The sequence below is a fragment of the Parasteatoda tepidariorum genome, chromosome 1, assembly GCF_043381705.1.
Source record: "Parasteatoda tepidariorum isolate YZ-2023 chromosome 1, CAS_Ptep_4.0, whole genome shotgun sequence".
NCBI lineage: Eukaryota > Metazoa > Arthropoda > Arachnida > Araneae > Theridiidae > Parasteatoda > Parasteatoda tepidariorum.
This window is the reverse complement of record NC_092204.1, coordinates 85,725,351-85,751,103: the sequence shown is the minus strand read 5'-3', so window position 1 is coordinate 85,751,103 and position 25,753 is coordinate 85,725,351. Positions and strand designations below refer to the sequence as shown.

At 30.2% G+C, this 25,753-nt stretch overlaps 1 protein-coding gene across 2 annotated transcripts in view; it reads right to left on the bottom strand.

Annotated features, from left to right (window-relative positions):
• The window catches only part of LOC107437077 (BTB/POZ domain-containing protein 9), a 147,939-nt gene extending 123,136 nt beyond the window's left edge, over window positions 1-24,803 (bottom strand). The window contains exons 1-2 of one of the 2 annotated variants that reach the window (XM_021144206.2): window positions 24,663-24,803; window positions 20,916-21,115 (exon numbers count right to left, since the gene is read on the bottom strand). In XM_021144206.2, the coding sequence (XP_020999865.1) occupies window positions 20,916-21,094 (179 nt within the window). In that variant the 5' untranslated portion in view covers window positions 21,095-21,115; window positions 24,663-24,803. Of the gene's footprint in view, window positions 1-20,915; window positions 21,116-24,570 lie in introns of both variants that reach the window. The other variant, XM_021144207.3, reaches the window with a different exon arrangement.
• Window positions 24,804-25,753: the final 950 nt, after the last annotated feature.

Below are 25,753 nucleotides of genomic sequence, written 5' to 3'. Positions count from 1 at the left end.
ATATCAAAAATTAAAAATAGCGTCTAAACACGCAATGCAATACGCGTCTTAAGTTACCCAAATACCTCCGGGGGCAAAAAGTTTCTCATTTCGAATTTACTTTGAATTTACGTGGGTATTACACAGTAAAACATGGCATAGGTACAAGAAAAATGAAAATGAAAAAAAATTTCTTTTTTGAAAAATGGGGGGAAAACTGGTCAAAATCACCAAAGACCAACCTCTCTGCAAAATCACATGGCTTTGTTGAAATGTATTATTTTTTTCATTTTCTTTGCTTAATAATACTCATAAAAACTCAACTTACGAAATAAACTACGTACATTGGATATAATATTAATATTAGATACTCTACAGCAAATATCGAACTTAATTGATAAAAAAAAGCCGAAAATTGCAATTAGTTATTTCTATTTTAGCTGTAAAATATAAAATAAAAGTTGAATCAACTGGTCCGTATTCTATTCCCTAGACATATGTATAGAAGACATTCTTGCAAAATTTGAAGAAATTTGACCAAAAATATTTTGAGATACAGCATTTAACAAGAGGAAAAATAAACGAAAAATTAATTTTGAGAAAAAAAAAAAAAAAAAAAAAAAAAAAAAAAAAAAAAAAAAAAAGAAGCCCCATTCTCAATGTAAAAAAGAAACTATTATTATTTTTATTTATAATTTCCGTTTGATTCGACGTAAAAACAAAACACAAACGGTAGCAGAAAGAGAAAAGTTCGAAATTTTATTTTATATATATATACAGACCCTGGTCAAATTATTAAAAGTCTATGTTTACCATTGTCTCGTTGATATGGCATTAGGAGGAAAGCGATTTTCAGTCAATTACTTTAAAGTTTGATTCCATTTTTAGTCAATTACAACCTTTCTTTAGACACTAAGTATGGTTGTTCTCGCGTTAAACCATAGATATATGGTTCTTATTTTAAGGGAGGTATAGTCTGCCTAATCTAAGAACTCCTTCCGCCACAAAGTCTGAGGCCGTCTGGTGCTATGGAAACAAGAATGGTGCATTTTAGGGAGGGTAGCTTCACTCTAGGACTAATACAATAGACCGAAGAAAAAGATTCCCTTTCTCCCGCCGACCCGATCTGAAACCACTCCAAAACAGTGACCCCGCACCTCTTCTTGAAATAGTCATACCTCGTTACCTTAGTCACCGCCACAGGTCCAGACGAATGTCTGGAGGAGTTCTTGTTTTAGACAAACAGTACATTTATTTTGATGTCTTAATGAATAATTAAAGCAAATTTCATAAACAGAAAAACATCAGTTGAATTTACAATTAAACAGACTACTAGAAAAGCAAAAACACAAAATTAACTGAAAATCACATTGCAGTAGCCATTTAAAAACTTTAATATTTTTTTAAGGGAATGTTTTTGATTTTTCTTCTTTTTTTTTTAAAATTTATAAACCTTTCTGTAGGTGGCTCGCTCCTCACAACGTGAAAGTACTCTTGCATTTCTAAGATACCTGAGTTAAATGTTAAGTTTTAAGAGTGTAAATCTTAAAATAATATTCTAATTAGCTTACGTTTAATATTTACGATTAATTGAAATATTTTTCATAATAAAAGAAAAGAAAAATACAATCACAAACACAAAATGACTTATAATGACTGAAGATTTTCTGAAATAATTTACTAACAAATTTTTAAATAAACCATAAATACCATACTTACTTCAAGAATAAAAACATATTTAATTCAAGAACAACAACAAAAAATTGCCTTGGCCACTGAGAGACTACAAAGCCAGTACTGGTGGCAACTTACTGTAATTTGAAATTGCAATTTTCTAACATGAATGCAAAAGATACATAAATAAAAATAAAAAATTTATACTTCAAATTCAGAAATTATTGCACAGACAATTACATACAAGTAGGGGAAAAATTGAAAAGTCTTAAGTGTTAAAAATGTATGCAAAATAATATTTCAAAATAGAATAACTGAAAAGGTCAATATTTCAATTGAACCGCTGACATTTGCAATACCGAAGACTAAAAGGTACTATAAAAGCTCAATATAGCTAAGAACAAATTAGTTTTATAAGCAATCAGAGAAAATGCGTTTAGAATGCTTCAAACACATAAATTTTAAGCACGAACGATATTGCTCACAGCGAACGACTGAGAATACATCAAAGGAGAAGTATACTGGGATTAGTTTTCACAACGCTATCATAATTAAAAATAGAAACTCACTAGTACATTTTACGCCCCTGGTAAAAGGTTTAACTAAGTACCATTAAAGCGAATTCTAAAATAGACAAGCACCATTTCTCCTGTTTGTGCATGCTTACATTTTATATGTTTCGAACGTATTTACGTTCAGAATAAATCGTGTAATCAATTTCCAAAATGAAATCTAAATGATAACCTCATCATCGTGGCGAACTTCAATAGTGAGGAAATAATCTTTTTTTAAACTTTCCAATCAATAACTCGGCGAGTACAGGATACCTTTTTTCCGTTTTTATACAGAATTTATAATATAAAAGTGGGCGAGATGAATACAAAAGGGATACACCACATCCAACAGTCAGAGATAACTATAGACCACAGAACAAATCAGACTAAGCAAATGTGAAAATAAAGCATCTTCAAAATCAGTTTCCGTGGAAACGATTACTTATATAGATTACAACAAATACAATTTCAAAACTTTTATCCTTCAAAGATCGTAATTAAAACATTGTAAGTACACTGTAAAAACTAGAGTGTAATATTTTTGTAAATATTATGTTGAACACCAAATCGAGCGTTTTTTCATGATTTAAAGGGTGAAATGTAATCTTACACTAAAATCTCATGCTTTCACCCCATACGAGAATTATTTTCACTTCAGAAAACACCGATGTTGGCGGGTATTGAACATCAAAAATTGAGGAAACGCCTCATAGAATATCGCAAGTAATTTGTTTACTATCTGGAATGAGCTGGCGAGAGTTTATTTTCAACACTAATATTCATCAACAGAAATTCGCCTTTAAATTATGCATACATGTATTTAATTGCGTAATAAGGATAACTATGTTTTAATTTTGAAATCTCTAAGAACTGTATTAAATGATTTTAAGATGCATAATTTCTAACCACCTCCGTTCTGTTAAGCCTACTTCCGTCTTAAGATTCTGTGCTACGCGGATCTACAATTCTGTGCTACACTAATTTTTATACAAAGAAATTTTTAGGCTTTCCGAACTAAGAATTTTTCAACATAGTCTGGACGAATTTCGAATGCGTGGAAAAAACCCTCGTAACTCGCGATGGGTCGTAACTTATGCAATCGCCAAAATTATTAGCCATTCTGAAATTACGTAGATCACAACTTTCATGACTATAAATAATTTGTCGTATATAAAACACTTATATCACCCATATTCATTTCTATCCATATTATATTTATTTATAAATTTCATTTATATATATGAAGTTCAAAATATAAAAATAAAAAGTGAAGTTTTTTATAGAAATCCGTAAAAAAAATATAATCTCTTCATCAGCTCACACGATTATATCCGCAAAAAGGAGTGCTTTCTAATATTATATCAATATAGGCATAGCAAAATATATCAATACAATAACGTGAAGGAGCACTCAAAAAAAAATTTTGAAACAAATAACAATAGAACACTGTAAGTAATAAATATCACGCAAAAAACAGAAATCTAGCACAAAGGGTCGTAATTAATGCAATCTCAAATTGCAAACACTTCAATGCTTGTATAGATTGTAATTAGCGAAGTCTTAGAAATTGTTGACTTTCCAGCACTCAGAAATTTTCTAGATTGTAAATTCATCGTCTTGGAGAACTTCAATAGCGAAGATATAAAACCTCGTAATTCAGTATGGGTCATAACATTATTAATCTTTTTGAAATTAGAAAGGTCATAACTAATGCCATCTCGAGATTCACTACCTTATCAGCCCTCAGAATTTTCCAACATTGTTGTCACATCAATAGCATGGGGCGAAAAATAAACTTTTTAAACTGGCCAATCAAAAATTCGTCATGCATTTTATACAAAAATAATAATCAAAAAGTGTGCGAGCTTGAAACAGAAAGCGAAATGAGACATTCACCTCATGCAGTAGGATATTGTAACTCTTTTCGGAACAGCAAATTTCGGTTGAAATTTTAGTCAGGTAGGACATAGGCAAGCGCGACTTTAAATAGTACATCGCAAATGACGCTACATACTTTAGCTCTATCTCTTAAAGAATAGTGGTCGCTTATACGTTTAAAAGCAATTGATTCCACATTTCTAGTGGTTTGTTACAGTTGTTGAATTAGTGTTGCCTGATTGGCTACACTGTGCCGGAAAGGGTCAAACGCAAATAAATCTGTCAAAGCGGATCTCAAAAAAAAAAAAAAAATTTAAAATTAATGACAGCGAGAAAAATTAAACCGCATGAGTATTAACTAATGCAAAATAAAGAATTCTTCACCCTACAACACTCAGAATTGCACAAAAATGTGAGCACATAGTATGGCTAAGTTCTGCAAGGAGGAAAAAAATTTTAATTTCTAATTAACATAGAATTCTTTATTATATTTTATACAAAAACTATAATCAAATAGTGAGTGAGATGAATACAAAAAACGGGATTGCACAGAAACAAATCAGACTAAGCGGATCTCAAATTGCAGCGTGTCGTTCGAAATCAATTCCAGAGAGAAAGATTACCCGCATAGGGTCAGTAACTAATGCAATCTCGGCGAAGAGGAATGCGCTGTAGAGGAATCCCTCTGCCATCCTCACCCCTCCAACAAATCGCCACCAAACAGAAGCATTTCATCTATCATTCGGCCACCATTGTATCGAGATTCCATCGTCGGAATACCGAATAAGCTTTCATTGAAACAGGTGCAAAGGAGCCAGAAGATCCCATTTCAATTCAATGTATCGTCCAAAAGGTACCTTGCTATTTCCGCTTCCCCGGCTCTTTGAAAAGCGATCTTACGCACCCGAAGTAGTGATTCTTTGTTGTCCCTTGATGCACAATTCCAGTCTCTCTGAAATCACAAGTGGTTGCTTCAGTCTATCAATGGCTGTCTTTTGTTCTTCGGGCTGATGGAAGCGGTGTAAGGTGTCTTTGAGATAAAATAATGAATGGTATAGCAGAGTTAAGAAAGTTTGGATGAAAATGATTGGTATGCACAGAAATCCATAATGAAGATTCAGACAGGTATTAGAAGGTTTACGCTCAGTGCACTTATACAAATAATTCGTTAACCTTTTAAACGTTTAATTTTTTTAAGGTGGAAAAAAACAAGTGTTTTTCTGTTAATGACATGCAAAAAAAGTCATTTTTTTTCTTGGATATCCGTTTTATTCTATTTTGATTCCATTTTATTTTTTGTTTTTTAAAAAAATAAACGAATTCAGTTTTCAGTTTAAACGATTTTCAGAGGGTGTCTTTTCATACATAAATTTTTTAAAAAAAATCAAGGAGAAAAGATTAATAATAATAATAATAATAATAATAATAATAAAGAATTACCTCCTGCTAAATGTCTCAATGCCAAATGTTTCTGATTTTATAATATTGAACACGACTATTTACAAAAGTCGATAGGCTTCGAAGATATAAAATTCAAAATAGTAATTTACAAGTTGCGCTGTGTTACAGCGTTTTTTCTTCTTAAAAAATTATTATTATTTCGTAATACAAATTATGTTCATCCAACATGCATCAATTTCGACTAGTAAGACAATTATACATAAAATTAACCTCTTCGTTACGTCAGTCAGCTTCACTGTAGAGACGCCACTGAACGGTGCACCGTGTGCCGAGAAGTGTGCACATTACATGTCGGTAAGCAGTTGTTCCGATTTTCTTATTAAAGTGATATACCGCAATATAATTGGAGATATAGCAAGCATTATAAATCAAAATGCTATCAACCTTAAAAACATATTAAGCGTATTCAAAATATGCTTTTAGTGGTATTAATTTAATGTAGGTCAATGGAATATTAGACGGTGGCTGCATGAAGCAGATTGGGTAGATTATGAAACAGTTTCATACTGACGCGGGCAAATGGAAGGGATAATACACCCGTAAAGAGTTAATTGCACTAAATTTATCGATGTTTTTCTTTTTCAAGTTCTCAATTTTTAATAGTTTTAAGGTTTTTAATAATTTTAGAACAGAAATAATAAAGTTTTTTTTTTAAATTTGAAATCAAAAAAAGTTAAGACAAATGTTAAACTAGCATTTACTTTCCGTTTATACTTGACTTTTTACGTACCAATTCCAAAATCGCATATTTTGTTACAAAACCCAACCATAGTCCTAACACGCACGGCTATAGCAGATTAGTCCATATCATCATTATATAAACTTATTATTATAAGTAATTGTGGGATTAGGTTGAAAATTATTTATCAATATACGTAACAAATCTAACTTATTAATGTATCGTTATCTCTTAACAAATCTTAAAATCTCTTTCTAACACTTGCGAGGTAAAAAGGACCAAAAACATGGATTAAGAAACCAAAACAATTTCAATCAACCAAATCGTTTTCCCCGAATCCCTAGTTGTTATTAATATTTTTTTTCTAAACCACCAATTCCTAAAAAATCCTATAACTCAAACAATACGCGCAAAAGAAAAAACTAATTACTTTATAAGCCTTCTTTTTGAGAAAAAAAAAGCACAAGTTAAGAATTTTGACGAACGAACACGTAACTAATTCCAATAAAGCAGTAACACAACCAACTAGATAGTCACGATGGCGTTAAGAAGTCATCAGAAAATCATTTGCGCGTGTAAGAACATCTCATCGGCCTAAAGCCAAAGGGAGAAATATACCATCTTATTCTTTTGTGACCAGTGCCATAGAATCGTTAGCAATCCTCTCTCCCCACGAACAAAAGGAAGAAGTGGACTAGAAGAAAAAGAAATCGCTTTTGGACCATCGTTACTTTCCTAGACTCCCTTGCCCGGTCGTTAAAGGGATTTCCACCTAAGTGGAACCTGGAGAAGTAGAGATTAGTGAAGCAGGTACCTAGTACAAGGTACTGCGCGTACTGGAGACCATTAGGGCGGTCTCCTCCTAATTGCTTGTGTTCCCTTTTCGCCAATGATTCCAATTACCCACCGCCTCTGTCGTTACTGGTGGAAGTTGGTTGGCAGTGCCACCTTAGTGGTAACTTCTCTTTAAACCATTCGAACGACAAGTGGCACGCGTTAAGCTTGGGCCTTGGCGCTAAATACGTTACCTTTAGGGTAAGTTACTGAGTGGAAGTTAGAAATGAAAATCGAATCACGCCACTGATGTTGAGATGAAACGTAAACCTCAGAAGTTCACTGCACAAGCTCTTTAGAATGGTTTTTCTAATGAGTATTTTCACAAGAGAATATTGGCTTTTCGTGCACTACATATGATCACCACAGAAATAAAGTAAGCTAATTCCATTCACTGAGACCATTTATGAAAAAAAGAGCTAATTTATCAAAAACCAAAGCCCACTATTAGAAATTTCGGAAAGCACTGAAGCATAACTGAATGTCGATCAAATTGGCAGGAACCTAAATATGGTACTAAATTGAAAAAATCATACTTCTTGATTCTCGATTCTATGATACAACTTGAATGGAAACTTAGTTCCATATTAAGTTTGCAGTCATTTTGCAGAGTTTTATGGCGATGTTTGATCTACATGGTGAAGGCGAATCGAGAAAATGATGTTGTAGAAAATTAAAATACCGTAAAATTACCAGTTAGTTTATAAATTTAAGTGATACTTAATTCACCATCTCCGGAACGAGAAATTTCGAGTGCAGGTTTTATTATTTTGTTTTCACTACTTGTCAAGAAATAGATTTCTAGGTTTAAAAGAAGCACATGTCACATGACTATTTATCAGTTCATAATGCTAATGTTATTTGGTGATCAATTTTTTCACCTAACAATGCCAACACTATTTCAAAATGCAAATTTAAGCACAAATATCTCCTTAAGTAATAAACCGATTTTTCAAAATATTACTTAGATGTGAAGGACTGGCTTAATGAAATAAAGTGAAAAGTCATGTTTTTTAAAGACATATTAACATCGAATTCATCGGCATCGCTTTTACATCATGCGTGCTGTAATCTAGTGGAAGTCCCCCTCGAATTTCCATTAGATTACAGTACAATACACACCCTAACAAACTATGGCCAAGCACCTTGCCCCGTCCATCTTTTAACAGCAATGGCAGAAATGACACAAATTTTTGCCCCGGTCAGACAACGTGGGTAGCGCCTGAACTGGTACCTCTCTCTCCAACGTTCCACACAGCAACCAACAAGAAAACTTTTAGTTACGACACGTGAACCTTACTGTTTATACGCCGGTTGTTTTGTTAGCTGTCGTGATCGATATTACGAACCCCGGGTTTCAAAAATGCGGCAAATCATTTATTGCAACAAACTTTTCACACAAATATATGATATAATTGATGAAAATTTTGCAATATTTTAGATTGTTAGTTCGAAAAAGGGTTATACATAAATCGGCTCTAATTCTGAGATATTTGAGACAGAAATTATCTTCTTTCCTGATAGAAGTATCACTTTTGGATGATAAGCCACAACCCCTTCTTTAAATCTGATAAAATTTAGAGGAAAAAATTTCGAAATTGATTTTTTTTTTCAAATAAAATACGTATTAGCAGCTGAACTTAACTTGGCTGATAAGATAGCTCAAAAAACAAAAATGTAAGGGTATGTAATTTATCTAAAGCAAACTTTCGTTTGCCTCTGCGTTTTCCTTATTTTAAAATAAATTCTTATTTTATATTATTTGCTCATCTACAAATAAATATATTTTCTTCTATTTTCTATAAAATCCAAAAAAAGACAATACAAAATACAATTGGACATTGGATATCAGTCAGACAGAAAATTAGTTTCAATTAAAGATGAAAGAAACTATTATATTTTACAAGTGTATTTCCTAATTTAATATTACTTCAAGAACGAAAAGAAAGCGAAAAATACACATCGGAAATTTCATATAAAAATCAGAATATAAATTTACGAAAGTGCATTATAAATAAACAGAATATATATATATCAGTATTGAATGAGCTATTCAAATAAATTTTATTAGAAAGAACGCAGTCATGCTCTAAATGTCTTCCGAAAGCGAAACTATTTGCTAAAAATGAATTTAATCCAATTACTTCTTCGAATAACGATAAAACATACATTAAAGATAGTATAAAAATAAGTTCCGAATATTTTTATTTGATTATGAAATGGAAAAATTTTATTATCATTACACTCGATGTTTTGATAAAGGTACTTTTATATTGAACGGGAAAAAGAGCGCTTGTTTTAAAACAATGGAAATAATTCCTAAATTAATATCATTATTATGATGAATGTTACAAGTGATTTTAAGAGACAAAGTAATTGAGAGTCAAAATAAAATTAAAAAAACGTTCGAATGAAGAGAAACGAAATACACTTTTGTTTGATATTTATGAACCTAAATTAATTAAAAATTAAACTGAAATGTTACCTAGAATTATAGGAGGAAGTGAAAAAGACAGTAAAAATTTCAAAAATGCAAAGTGCTGCTTTGTATTGGCACCTGATTTTTTTTGGTTTTTTAAAATTATCAAGGATGATTTTTAGAAAATAGGCTGCAATTAAATTTTTTTCGAAGAATCTAAAATTTTAATACATATTAAATTAATATAATTTTTAAAAATATATGCTAGTGATTTTTAAAAAAAATAATGGTACAAAGGAATGTTTACAAAAAAATAGGGGGGAAATGAGATTTATTGTGTGCACGTATTTCAATTAGCGAGATTTTATTTTTTTAAAAATCCACCATTATATTTATTAATTGTTACTAATGTCTATTCGATTACCCCATTATATTTCTACTAAAACAAGACAATATATATTTTATATATATCAGCCTGATTCTTTTCTAAAAAATTTTCTATACTAACTTTTATTGTCATCAATAATTTATTTAATAAATTTATACATATACACAAAGTCAATGTAAAATTACTATCGATTTTATTCTTTGAGTATAAAAGATATGCTTAAAAAAAATTTACGTAAATAAACGCAGACACTTCGTGCATAGTAAAACTACTTTAGGGTGTTCTTCACTAGCTAAAATTTAGCATTTTTTGAATATTTTGTTTTTAAATTAATATTAACAACCTTTATTTCTTTTACTCGATTATGCACAATTTTAACAGTTAAAAATTTTCTAAAACCCATGACACTTTCTGTTGTTGGCAGAGAGTATGATTTTTAAAAAATAAAACAGTCACAAAAAATATCGTTATAATTTATCAAACTTTATAGGAGAGCTTCGATGCCATCAAAAAATATAAAAAAATTCAGCGTTAAATAAGGTAATGAAGATGTTAAATTGAATCATATTTTCGTTCAAACTGGAAAATAAATTCTGGCAATCAAGCTTACAGAGTAATATAATATGGTTCAACTTATCCAGACATTAAGCAAATTTGAATCTTACTGCTGTCCAACACACTTTATACTTTTTAACAATATACAATAAATTTTATAAAACTTGTTGTGACACTAGAACTATTGTTTGGTAGCAATTGATAGAGATAAGGTAATATTTATAGGAACATCTGACAGTTAAAATAAACTAGAGTATGTATAATGTGATGTATGTAAACAAGGGCAAACGCCTTGGTACATCTTATTGGCCTATCTTAATGGGTAAGGGGGGTGACCACAAATATGCAAATTAATTAGCGAAGATATTTTACGTTGCAAAATCAGGCACAACAACAGATTTATTCTGAATAAGCATGCCTTTTTTTCGACTGATTCTGATTTCTGACCCCGAAAATGTAAAGGGTAGCTGCAATTTGAGAAATATGGTCTCCATAGTTTGTTCAGGAGAACGATCCAAAGTTTGGGCCTTATAACGTTAATTTTATTTTTACCGTAATTCGTCATATCTCGAGAATTTTTTTAGTGAATCTAAACATTCTTGCCTATAATTATAAAATACGTTCATCCAAAGATAATTCCAAGCAAAAACTAATTTTAGTAAATATTTATTATTTTTTTTAAATAATAGACAAAAACGTTTTTAATTTTAAAGTACAAAAAATTTTCTACATCATTTTAAAGTAAGCAATTTTACAAGACAAAATACAATTTTTGAGCAAAATCGGTTAAATAGATCCTGAGAAATCAAATTTTTGAAAATTTCTCGAGATATGCCGAAAAACGCAAAAAAATATAATTAACATTATGAGGTCCAAAAAATTCATTTGACTTCCTACCGATTGATTAAAATAATCAGATAATACTTAAAGCGTAAAACTTGTCATACAGTTGCCTATTATTTAAACTATTTTGCTCCTACGTATTACTAGAGTATCAGAGAATGGCAGCTTATCAACAACTAATATATATTATTTTGATTAATTAATTAAAATGAACGTAAATATTTAAGATAAACAACCTCTCATTATCACACTGCAGTTTACCATTCAAATTATTTATCAGTCCAAACTCAATGGGAAAATATAAATGAAGGAAAACTATAAATTAATTTATTTCAACTTCCATAGAGTGATTCAATATAACTTTAACAAACTGATTCCAGATAATACACTAAAAATTTACGATACCTCCTTACATACACTATTTAGCTGATTTCCTACGTACTTAGTACAAGAATATAAATTAAGGAAAACTATTAACTAGGGATGTAACGAATATTCGGCCACTATTCGGTATATTCGGCCCTCTTGCAGAATATTCGGTTGACCGAATATTCTTCAAAGTATTATTTGGGAAATTATTTTTCTACTAAGTTTTTATGGTGGGGGGGGGGGGAATTTTAAAAGATTAAGTAACGAATAATCTAAAATCGTACTTTTTAATTTACATAATTAGAAATAGTTTTTTTTTACGCATCTTTGTTAAGTTCTAAAACTTGTTTAATTTATATTCTGAAAGATACATGGAAAAGCGAAATTTGTTGAATTGTAATTAGACTACTTCATAGGATTTTTAATTGCATTCAGACAAGTCAGTTCGTTTTTTTAACACTTAGTTTAAAAAAATTGAGAACATTTTCTTTTCTTTTTTAACTAAAGCGAAGCATGTTAACGGCGTGTTTCGAATAGACTTAATTCGTTCACTATCACTTTTTTTCTTGTACAGTAAGACAGATAACTAGTAACATAGAATACTGTGATTCCCAACTTTAAAGTTAAATTTCAGAACCAAGAACAATATTTTTTTTTTCTGTTTCTCTAATGATTTTTTAACTGATTCCTCTTTTTATCAGTGTTTTTATCATGACAGCTTTTTTTAAAGAACGTTACTAATGAACGTTATTCCTTTATGCTCATTTTTTCCTAAAACTACAGCAATGTTTTTTTAACATTCAGATTAAGATTAAGTTGAATTAAAATTTTTAGCATTAAATCTTTCATTTAGATTAAGTTTAGTCATTATTTTTCCATAATGACTAAACTTATTTCTGTATAAAAAAATATCTATTAATGATTTTTTTTTTTTAAATATTGCTATTCGGTATTTGGTCGATTTTTTTGGCCAAAAATCACTATTAGTTACATTCCTACTACTAACTACTAATTTAATCTTGCACTGATTGATTAATATAGCAGAATAATACTGCATTTAAACACTGCTACTTATGCGTAACTATAAAAGTATCAAAGAAGGAAAGCTATTTATTTCAATATAACTTTGTTAATGATATCGATCGACGGCTCACATTACGGTAAAAGCATCCCTATGCTCCTTTTATGCACAGGAAGATCAAAAATGCATGAGAGCAAAATCTCGAAATTGAATGAAAATACACTAAAAAAAATTTAAGCGCTTCTGCGAAGTTTATGACGTATGTTCCGTATAACCCCCGAAGTAAGGATCACATTGCCAGACCTGGTATAGGACATAGCCAAGTGTATTCTATACCTTTCTGCATATTATCATGAGGCAGCTTACACACAATTTAAACTAATTTGCGAACACCTATTACAAGAGTACCAATTTCATTTACGATTGATAAATCAAAATAACCAGATAGCATTACCATGATAACTAAATAAACTATTGCGCGCATTATTATTAAGAGAAGATCCAATAAAGAAAACCATCAATTTCTTTAATTGAAATTCAAATAGATCTAATTGTCTTTTTCTATTAATCAACCAATCACATAACGATAAGATTTAAGTAAAAACGAGCACGCAAAACACTTGTGTGTGTACGTTTTCCAATAAACAAACATACAGGTGAGAATCCATACGAGTAAAAGCTGGATCGTATTTTAAAATAAAATTGAAGCGTTCCCGTGAAGTTCATGATGCAGATTTCGCAGAAGATGCCCAAAGTCGAAATTAAGGATTACATTATCTGACTAGATAATACAATACTATACCTTGCTGCATATTATCATATTGAAACTTCCAATTTAAACCATTTTGTGAGCATTTTTTACTAGAGTATCAAGAATGTATACTATTAGCTACCTTGGTTGGCTTTTTGCGAAAGAAACTAGTTATAACCGGGAAAAACAGGAAGAAACTAGTTATAAACGGAAAAAAAAGGGCAGAAACTAAAATTCATCTTTTACAGTTCTAGCCAAATGCCAATTTACCAAATGACATTTTTATTTAAGTAGACTAAAAAATGTAACTCCATTTCATCATTGTAAAAACTTCATATAATAATTAAAAATTTACTGTAAAAAATAGTTAAAGTTTTTTATTACATTATACTCTACAATTCAATAATTTATTATCGTTACCTTTTAACGTAACTAAAGCCACTTCCAGAACATTTTTCGTTTTAAGCTTTGATTTGTGTGGCAACAGTTAACAATCCCATTATGTAAAAACTAACAAAATCTTAATCTTTGCTGTATATACGAAGCAATATAATTGGTTAGATTCACTGACTCATAAATGTAAATAACTATTTCTTTAATAAAAAAAATCATAAAATGCAAACAACATCTTGCCTTTTGTTAGGTATTGACTACTACAGAGTGGAAACAATGTAATATTTGAGTAATAATGGTCATAATAATATACACAAACTGTACTTGGGTTAACATTTGTTTTTCTTATGCAATGTATGCCAATAATTATTTTCTTGTCATTTTCTGAGTTTCTGCCACAAATGTGACAGAAAGGCTTTTTACCATGCCGGTTTTTACCAATGGTTTTAACGCATTGATCAAAACCTGGTAATCTGTCAGACACCAATTTATTTCGCTTTCTATTGATTAATTAAAATTATAAGATAACATTACAGCTTACCGTGGAAACAATTTTGTGCGAACTTATCAAAAGAAGATCCAAAAAAGAAAACTATTAACTTCTTTAATGGCAACTTCAAACAGCCCTAATCCTCTTTGTCTATCGATCAACCAGTCACAAAACGAACAGACTTAAGAAAAAAACGGACAAGCAAAGACTCTCCGTGCACGTTTTCCAATAAATGGACAGAAAGATAAAAATGCATACGAGTTAAATCTGGATCTCACATTGAAATAAAATATGAAAAAAATAAATTTTTGAAGTGTTCCTGCGAAGTTCATGACGTGGATTTCGCAGAAGACCCGAAGTAAGGATTACATTGTCAGACCTGGAACAGGACATCGCCAAGTGAATGCCATATAATCCAAGCCCTCGCTGCATATTGATTATGCAATTTGTTCACAGGACGCCACTCAAACGTCCAATTCTTGAATAGCTAATGCCATTCCTTCCCGCCTTTTGGAAAGGAGATCGCTTAAAAAGGGGGACTTTTTGACGTGCAAAAATGTCATTAAGGTTTCTTTACCATCAAAGGACTCAACTTCTGAAGGTGACCTGCGGGGAAGAAAAATCTATAACATCGTTTCTTAAGACATGATGCGGTGTTGATGTGCAGACAAATTCGATATTTATTCGATTGAACTCGCTTAAAATGTTTATTTATCAAAGTTGGGTGGAGATGGGATCGAATCTAATAATTTTTCGCCAAGAAATAAATTTAAGAGCACGCCCTTTCATCGCTTTTGATGATGCTTTTAAATTGCTTTTCCCGCTATCCGAGATCAATTAAACTCATTCAATCTCGGATTTTCCTTTTAGGGTGTTAGTATTTACTTTTATTATCTTTCATTTTCATAACCATACACACCAAAATGTATTAAAATTTTGTTTGTAAAACATTCTAAGTTTTATTAACAAATTAAAAACTATTTCCAGAAACATATTGGTTTTTAACATAGATGTGTAATCACGAATGTAAGTAATGCTGAACAATTAACTCTCAATTATGCTCACGTACACAACGCATAATTCAAGAAATTAAGTGCAAAAAAAAGTTGAAATAAAAATATTTTTTAATAAATAGTAAAGATGTCACAGAAAAAACCTTTCCCGGGTGTTGAACTTCGGTTCGGAGCTTCTTTTAGAAATGTGCCATTTTTAATTTCCAAATTTAGAAATTCTCAATTAACAGAAAGTCACACTTTCTTTTAAAAAAAAAATTCTAAATATTAGAGCACAACTTTGTACTAATTTTTAAAATATCTTTCTCTGTAAAAAAAAATCTAAATTATAAATCTTGCATAGAATACTAATTAGTATTTTTTTTTAAAAATAGTTTAGGATTTAAAATTTTAATTATATAATGATACAAATATAGCTTAAGCATAGAAACTGAAAAAGTTTTGTTCATTAAAACAATTAACAAAATAATGTTTAAAAACGTAGAAGTATGCATCTTAAATGTTGATGAATTAGAAGAGAAAGAATAAAAACATATTGTTAAAATAAATATTTATGACAGACATTTAGTTCCTATTCAGACACTGTGTGCAGGCCCTATTTGTCAATAAGATAATAGGTCCTTGACCTTACCTTCAAACTTACATCAATTGTAGTTGTACTTTATATAACAATATAAATGTGTAATCTAATACAAAACTACTGTCATTAATCTGTTGGGGTGACAAAAGTGCATTGAAATATTAAAAGTATAATATCAACTAATACTAAGCAAACAAAATGCAACTTTAATCATAATTAATTTCAAAATTGGTCTGTAACTTGCTTGATAGTGAATTTCAAGTCTACTAGAATTTCTTAAACGAGTCCAGAAATTACATAAGCACAATTATAAGAAGGATAACAAACCTTTTTACCACTAATTATTGCATTTCACTTACACTTGATATCATTTATTATTATTTGGCCTTCAATATACCATAGTCAGGCTAACAGCAATTTTGTTATTATCCATAAATCACATCGAACAAAATAAAATAAATATTAACTCAATAGCACCTAGTAGCTTTTTGAAAGGACAGTTCTTCTTTATAAAAAAGAAATAAAATGGTAGCACAAATGTTTCATAAATTTAAATTTATTTCACAAAACTAACATAGTTTTATCATTGATAATATAATATTTATGCTTGGTTCTGATTTCACAGCACAATGCTTTTTTTCTGAAATCTAAAGTGGTAGGTAACAAATATTAATATGCACTTGGCATAAATAAATATGCAGTATAGTAGTCTCTGCTTAATGTGATCACTTTGGGACACAATGATTTTGACAACATTAACCGATTCAACGAATGATAAGATATATTTTGTGCTAAAAACGTGAACAAAAACCATGAATAAAGCACAAATAAAAGTAAAATGAACATACTATAGTTTCAGTTCTATTAATAAAAACCTTCCTCCATGCCTCAGAGTTTCAAATGATGGTAAAGAAAGCAAAAAGACAAACACACGCAAAGTAATTTTACCAACAGGGACAGAAACACGCTTGCACAAAAAAATAAAAAAGGGAGATAAGAAACGAGTGCGGAAGGATTTGGCGGGAGCCCAAAGGTGCAGCAGATTAAACTAAAATAGATTTCCAAATATTGGAAAATGGTGGAATACAGGAAAGATCATTAACTAATTTGTAAGAATGTTTCAAAATATAGAATGACTCCCAAAAATCAAGTTCAGAAGATGAAGAGCAGTGTTGAATGATTTTAGCAGAAAAAAAAAATCAAACCTGTGATTTGAATTTCAACTATGTAGAGGGGCAGAAGATCAGCTAATGTCTTGATTTTAGATATATCTTTTGTGTTGCTTGGATATGTCTTCTGTGTTCTTTTAAGTCAAAGTTTAAGAGTACATTTAGTTTGTCAGTTTAGTTTAGTTTGTAATACAGAGACTGAAAATATATTTTAAAAAAAACGACTCATTTTATATTTAAGTACTGTACATTTCATGTGAAATATAGAAATTATTCACAATGAAAAGAAGTCATAAATTTTTGATTGTTTAAAATTTTTCTCAAGAAGCTTATTTATTAATAGTATATAATCGTTTTTTTTTTTTTTTTTTTTTTTTTTTTTTTTTTTTTTTTTTTTTTTTNTTTTTTTTTTTTTTTTGAAGTCATTGGAGCGATATTTCATTCCATTTCAACAGAGGATGAGAGATGTTTTGTGTTGCAGCATTGAGTTAAATCATTTTTGTTAAACTGCCATTATAATTTTAAAGATCAGATTTTTTTTTTAAATGAAAAATCAGTTTGCCCGTTAAGTTCAGACATATTGGAGAGTTAGAAAATTAATAGTGTTATAATCTTCCAATATTCAAGATTTTATTTCCCTCATTTTGTAAAAAACAAAGATATTACTTTTAATGATCTCTTATGGTGTCAGGATGGATGACATCCTATTATTTACATACTTGATCAAGCTTCTGAATTCTAGCAGTAACTGTAATTTGTACAAAGTTTTCATTTGAGAAAAAAATCTCTTTTGAAGCAAAAATTTTTTTAGAAAAGTTTTCATTTAATGCTAATTAACTTTAAATTTTGAAGTGCAACATTACATCCCTAAGAATTCACTTTGATTCTTCAAAGATGATTTAGTAGTCATCATATGATTTTTTATTGGACAGTTTCAGATTCTCAAAGTCATGAAAACTTCTTGACCTTTCACTGCATTAGGTGGTGATATCCACATCCTCTGATAGTTACCAAATATCAAAATTAATCAATTAGATTAAATCTGAATTTTCAAAGGAGTGGAAGACCCCTCAATGCTCCTATAGGTACATAGGCAAAATGTCGGGTAGTTTGCTTGTTCTTGACAGTAACAGAGCCTAACGAACAGCATTTTCAAGATAGGTAAGAAGACACAAGAGGAGTTTCTCGTTCTTTGAGGGCAGGGGATCTTTGCACGCTGCTCTAAATGTCAAGCTCAGCAGGCCTCTGCCCAACACATTCTGGTCTGCTTAAGTTTTCCAGGGAGGACTTACACACTTCTCCCCTTCTGGCTCTTGATTTTCAGAGGGTTAACGGTCTAATGGATCTTGGCTGACTTTGCCAGACAGTTGGAAGATAAGCCGAAACAACAATTCTTGAATAAAGATAAATTATTCTAGATTGTTTATTAGTAACTGTGCCCACCAGAATATGTCATAAGTATTGATACTTGGTTATGGCTCTACTAGATTATGACACTTATTGACATATAATTAAGATGCCCAATTTTGATTACAATAATGCTGCATGATTAGCCCTTATCCGATCATACATTTATCTTTTGTGAACTTTTAATTTTATTCTTTATGAAAAGAAATTAACAATTAAAAAATATGTCCAGTTACCCAACGTTCATATCAGACATTGAACTTATCAAACATTAAACAATATTTCTACATCCAAAGAAATTTAAAATATAATTGCTAAAAGTAATCTAAGACAATTCTAAGTAATTCTAAGACAGAGAAATCAAAACAACATAAGCAAGAGAACTTAATAAAATAATATTACAGAATTTAGAAGTTAAGAATAAAGTTAAGAATAAGTTAACAGAAATTAGAAGTTAATAAGAATTAATTAGGCTTAACTTTATACTACCACAATGATGGGACAAACATAAATTTTTTCTTAATTTTGTATATGCTTGATAGGTGAAAGTCATTGAAATCCTATCCTTTTTTAACAAACTCATCAGATTCGGAACTGATACTTAAATTAGAAATTGTAAATAAAAATTTGATTATTTTTAAAACTTCATCCTCAGCAGTTTCTTTTTTTGTAAATGCAACAGCCTTCATTTTACTGACTAAATAAACATTCTTGCGGGGGGAAAAAAGAAATTACAAAAAAATATCAGCATGTTTCAGCTTCACAATACCTCTGATTAAGATATAGACAAATAAACTTTTATTAATGTCATAGTTTTGATGTTCACTGGAACATTTTATGACAATTGATTATTTAAAACTAAATTATTTCTGACTTGATTATACTCCGTTAACTTCTTGACTTAGTGTAATTTCAGAAAAAAATTTTTGCAAACCAAACATCCTGCTGGTTGGTTCAAAGGTGATAAAAATTTGATCGGAACTTTTGGTTAGAAAAAATTTAAAAGACAAATAGCTGAAAATGACAGTACTTAGAAGAACGATTTTTTTATTTTTAGGTGTAAAATTAAAAAGACATTGCCTTGATAAATTTTAACTTTTAACTCTTAACTCAAAATGTGAAAGAGTAATCTAGCATATTTAAACATACAGATACTTAATATAAAATTGTTTCTTCATAAAAACTGAGCATCTCTTAAAAAAAATAGTAACATAACTTTGCATAAAATTTTATATGTAACAGAAGTTAGAATATAAGGAGTCGCTGCTATAAAGGACCAGTAACAAAAAGATTTCAAAAGCACATATACATTTTCATTAATCCAATTCTCATGCTCTAATTAGATTTTCTTATACTCAAAATTTTATAAAACAAAGAAAGTTTTCAAAATACAATATTTAAAATTTTTGAAATATTTAAAAATTAAGTTTTATATACACATACTGAAATTTTATTACTTTGTTTAATAGAAATGTTGAAAGTTACATATTTATCATAAATAGAACATGATATTGATTATGAGTAATAATAAATAAATAAACCAAAATTCAATAAAAAAAATTAGAGAGAATGCTTAGCATTCAAAATTATAACGGAGAAACACAGACCAAAACATCAAACCAAATCAGTCAACTATTCTTTTTTTATGATTAATAGTGATCAGTTGCTAATCCTACAAACAATTTGGACAACTAATTATTATCACATGATGGTCTGAACCAGATTTTACTGGTTTCAAATCAACAAACCGCCAAGAATTTTATGCAATATAACATTTAAACATATATTTTCCACAACTCAATAATCATGTAAACAATAAGAATCAACTTCAAAATATTGTTAAGTTGATAAAAGTATTGTAAAGTTTCAAATTTTATAACAAACAATTTTATCTGCAAAATAAAATAATAATTTTCCCAAGTTGAAACAATGTTGCAAAATATAAAGGTCTTTTAGAAGTACCAAAATGAAATGCGTGAAAAAAAAAAGATCAAAACTAATCTGGAAATTAGACTTATCAATAATTCAAATCAAAATCCAATTTCGGCAAAGTAATGGAAAATCAGCAGTATTTTTATCCGTTCAGTTAAACCTTGTTTTTTTTATTTCTAATGAGCTGCACAATCGGTCTTGCCGATGAACAGACCTAGTGCGTTCTCCAGAGGTGATATCCACTATTTCAGGACCACCACAATGGGTGAGATATCGTTGGTCATGTTGAAATGCCAAGAGCCAATAAGGCACTCCAGGGATCCTTTACATGTCGCATAATCATACGGCATGGCCGCTGAGGATTTTCTGCTTCCCGAAAATCCGGTGTCTGGGCCGGGGATCGAACCCGCAGACTTGGGCTTCAGGAGGCCGACGACAAACCCACTGCGCGACCCAGACACTTTTTTCTTTAATTATAAATTATTACATTTTAAATATTTAAGTTTAAAGAAAGCAAAAAAAGTACCTTGCTCGCATAATAAGTCTGTGGGCATAGATTGGCACTTCTTCTCTTCCAACGATAAAAACAATGTCTGCAGTATCTCGATCTTCAATCAGACGTTGCAGATCATCTAACAATCGTGGGACTCCTGCAAGTGCTTTATCAGCAAAATGTATTGCAGATGGTGTAACTCTAGTACCCATGTCTCAAATTAAATATAACACCTGAAATAAAAATATTTATCTTAATGCTAAAAAAGGATTATTTTTATGTTTGGGTATAAAAATAAGATAAAGATAATGTAGATAACGAAAAATCAAAATAGTTACAGATAATAACAGAAGTTTTCATGAAGTAAGGTGGAAACCTTAAAATAAGATTCATACATAATATTCATGAAACCTATGGCACGATCTTAAAATAGAAGAAATTACAAGAGTTACTGTCGCTGTATCAACAGATAGCAATGAGACTCTTGCAATAGAACTACAAGAAATCTGTCAACCGGTTTTTGCTAATAAGATTTAACCAGTTAACGGCTTAACTGCCGCGGGCATATATAGATGTCTTGGCCAGACGACGCATTAACTGCCACAGGCGAATATATAAGCTTTCCCAAAGTAGGATGCTTGGCATTGCGCTGCTATAAATACAGTCGAACCCCGCTATAGTGAACCGTCTGCGGACTCAGTAATGTGTCCACTATAACCGATGGTTCACTATATCCAAATTTTCTGAATAATATTTTTTGCATAAGACAGTTGAATGATTGAAAATCGGCTTTGCAATTTTGCATAAGTTATTTAAAAAATTATTAACTAATTAACAGATAATAAAGCAAAAATTGATGGAAAAAGTAATTACGTCGCTAAATATTAGTTTTATTTTCACTTTTTATGAAAAAAATTTGTGATTTTTGATTGAACACAATTTGATTTTAAATTGAGTTCATCAATTTTCTTATCTACAATGTGCAAAGAATGCAAGATTTTTACATTTTGAACAAGATTTCGAACCATCTTAACAAAGCATCTTCTACGTTTTCTCTTTCAGCTCCACGCAGTTTTTTCGATGAAACCATGTTTTTGTCGTATGCCGCAAGAATTGCACTTCGATTTTTCCAAATGTTTGAAACTGTAGATTTTGACAAGGAAAATTCCTTACACAGTGTCGATTGATTGGTTCCATCATCAATACGCTTTACAATTTTAACTTTGTCCTCTATCGAAAACGCTTTTCTCTTTAGAGAATTTGCCATTTTCACTGCTTTTGAAATAAAAATCTTGTCTCAAATAGATAATGTAAGAATATGAAGAGAGCAGCTGTAGAATGAGTTAAATTGTTCCCCTTCTTGATTGTCAAGGGGTGATTTGTAAAGAATATGGTTTGAACAGATAAGAAAATTCCAAAAATTCAGCAGGTGGCCAAGTTAACTAGTTGTAGAGCAAGCTTGGGGAAAAGAGATAAAGCGAGGCTTGTCAGGGAGGGGGGAGTATAAGATAAATGATCTGTTTGACATTTATTACAGTATAGTTAAAAGTGATAAGCATAAAGGAGAGTAATATGACACATTTTATAGGAATGCATTCATTTTCAGTCCCAACACCTACAAGTTTAAAGATGGAGGACTGAAAAAGATATTTAAAGAAATGAAATTTGAGTCCACTATAACCGAGTTTCCAAGTTCTAAGCTGTTCACTATAAGCGTTAAAAATAACATTATTTAAATAGGAATACGGACGGGACCGCTAAAAAAGTTCACTACATCCGAGTGTTCACTATATCCCAGGTTCACTATAGCGGGGTTCGACTGTAGAACTACACCAACGACTTTAGAATGCAGTAAAATGACCTTGAAAGTGTTTGCAATGAATGTATTACCAATTTCGGAGGAGGGGGAAGGAATGTGTTGGAAAAGTACCGTATTTATTGCTTGTGTGTTTCTATTTGAGTAAGGTCAGGTTTATTCTTCTTTCGCTTTCGTTTCCCGTGCATATTTGTCGTGAATCCCGCTATCAGTGCAATGATTGTGACGTTGGTTTATGTGTCCAACCATGTTTCAGGATTTATCATATAACATCTAAGTTTTAACCTTTCCTTTTTCTTCTCTTGTGAAAGTAAGCTGTTTTTAAATTGCAACGCGTGCATCTTTTTACCCTACCAAAACACCGCGTAACAAAGCGCACTTGAGCGAAAATCGGTGGCACTGGGGAGTGAATCGCGTACATTTTATTCGGCAGGTTAATAATAAAACCTGTTAATAAAAGTTAACAAAAATTTTCTTATGTTTGCCAACACTTAATATTGTTGCTAGATTATACATTTTAGTGCTATTTAAATATCTAGATGGTTATAATAATTTTACATCAAATATCAATTATTAGAAAATAAATTTTGAAACAACTGACTTTACAGGAACATGAAAATATTTTTAATGAATATATATATCTGCACATAATAATAAATTCTTTATCAATTGTAATAAAATAACTCAAAACAATGAAAGTAAAGCATATATGACTCATTATATCAGATACTAAATTTAACTTAGCCACATAATTCAATTTTTAATTGCATAGCTTTTAGAAGTTCCTAAAAAATATTCATATACATGTATTATGAAATGACAGCAATAACACTATATATTTAAAAATATTTGCAGTACCAAAATTTGCATATATAATGCTTTAAAAAAATCTGTCGTTTCATTAAAATAAGTTTCAAGGGAAAAAATTTCTATATAATGCCTTTAAGTAAACTAAGCAAAACCTATTTTGGATGTATTTCCCTATCCTCATCAGCCACGCCAACTACAATCGCAAAGGAGCCAGATTGACTTTGAACATAAAAATTTTTCAAATAAAACCTGTAGAGGTTTGCCCGGGGCTGGCTAAGAGTTATAACCTTCAAGTAGGTATTTTTCTGCAATGTTTTTTTGGTTTCTCGAGGGTTGCTGCCCGGTAGTTTCCAAAACTTAGCAATTATTCTGTCACAGATCACGCTAGGGAAATATTCCCCCCGTTCAAAGGCGAAGAAAAGCTGGACAATTTTAAAAAACAAACTTATTATTATGACAGTAATCAAAAGTATTATACACATTAATTTTTAAAACATCTCAAACGTTAAAACTAGACAATTTTAAAAAAGAAACTCATTATTACGACAGTAATCAAAAACATTATACACATTAATTTTTAAAACGTCTATTGATTTCAGTAACTAATAGTGTAAATTTTATCAGATATACATGTATCAGGTAACATTTATAAATAAAATACTGGCATAACATAAGAAAATATCACACATTAGAAGTACAATGTTAGCAATGCAAATTGTAAAGCAGACTTTCGCTATAAGTATAGAACGAAAAAAAATTTAAAAATGGAGAATAGGATAAATGAAAGGTAAAATATATAAATAGATTTAAAATATAAAAAAAACTAACTTAAACAAAGCTGCAAATCTTAGCATTGAATAAAACTAACAAAATACAAAACATAAACTTATCAACGAGAGAAAAAAAAAACGTATAAGCTTTTTTGCATTTTAAATAACATTTACATGTACAAACATATATAAATTTAAAAATAAATTTTGAAAAGAAAAGCTTTCAGCTATAAAATAAGCAGACAAAATCATAGTGTCGAACGGAAACACTGGAAAAAGAAAATGCTAATACTTATAGCGATGAATGGACGATATTATTAAAACTTTATAGCGGATTTAGATTCGAGAAACAAGTGAGATACAAACAAATTTTAAAATTCTTACATTAAATAGCCCGGCAATCACAGAAATTTAAACCATAATAAGGAAACGTCAAAAATGTAAACAAATTTTGACATGGACTTTCAAACAGTTACAGTTAAAGCAAAGTACCTCTCAAAAAGTGAAGTCATAGATGGCGCTACATGTCTTTCAAGCAGTGCTAATGGTAACTTTTCTCTAAAGAAACAAGCAAAATTGTTAATTTTATCGTTAGAGACAGAAAAAAAGAAATTAAGCTAAAATGAAACGGTTGTCCTGAGCTGATGAACTATCTATAATGTAATAGATTTAATAAAATTCTTCTACTCATAGATGCTTAGTTAATAAGTCATGCAAAAACGTCCAGTGCTTGATTCAAGTTTAAACTCATGTGCATTCAGTTAGTTAAATTTCAACATATATTGCTTACTTCGTTCATGATTTCGAATCACTTGTACATCAAAAGAGCTAGAAAACTCCCAATGCAGAGGAATATCAATTCGCGAAAAAGAAATAAAGAAATTAGAAAAAATTGATGACCAGGCTCCGCTCCATTACTACGTTTTCCGACAAAAATATACTCGATTTGCATATTAATATTATTATATTTACTGAAAATGGAATTATTATGAATATTTTAAAATATTCTGAAAATTAGTTTCCTTCACACATGTTTCCTAAAATTTTTCTTTATTTTCAAAATAAACCCTTATTTTTTGCCGAATTTTGAGAAATGCCTTAAAAACTTTTTTTTAATCATTTAAAATTTTCAATTTAAAGTGGTTAATTTTTAATTAAAATTATTTCAAAAGATGCTGCTGAAAATGCTTCAAATGCTATCGAAAATGTTGCGAATTTTAATGAAAATGCTAAGACTGACCACTGGCCATTTGCAAAATTTCCTAATTTTACCATTTATAATTGTAAAAATACAAACAATCTGCATTTTATAGCTAATAACTTCATTAGCTTCAAAATAATATAAATAGGTAGTAACAGTCGATATGTTTTAAGAGCTCTGAACTAGCGCCCATTTTAATTTAATGTTTAAAACATATTATATATCTTATATTATCAATAAATCGATAAAATATGTTTGACAACAATAAAATCCA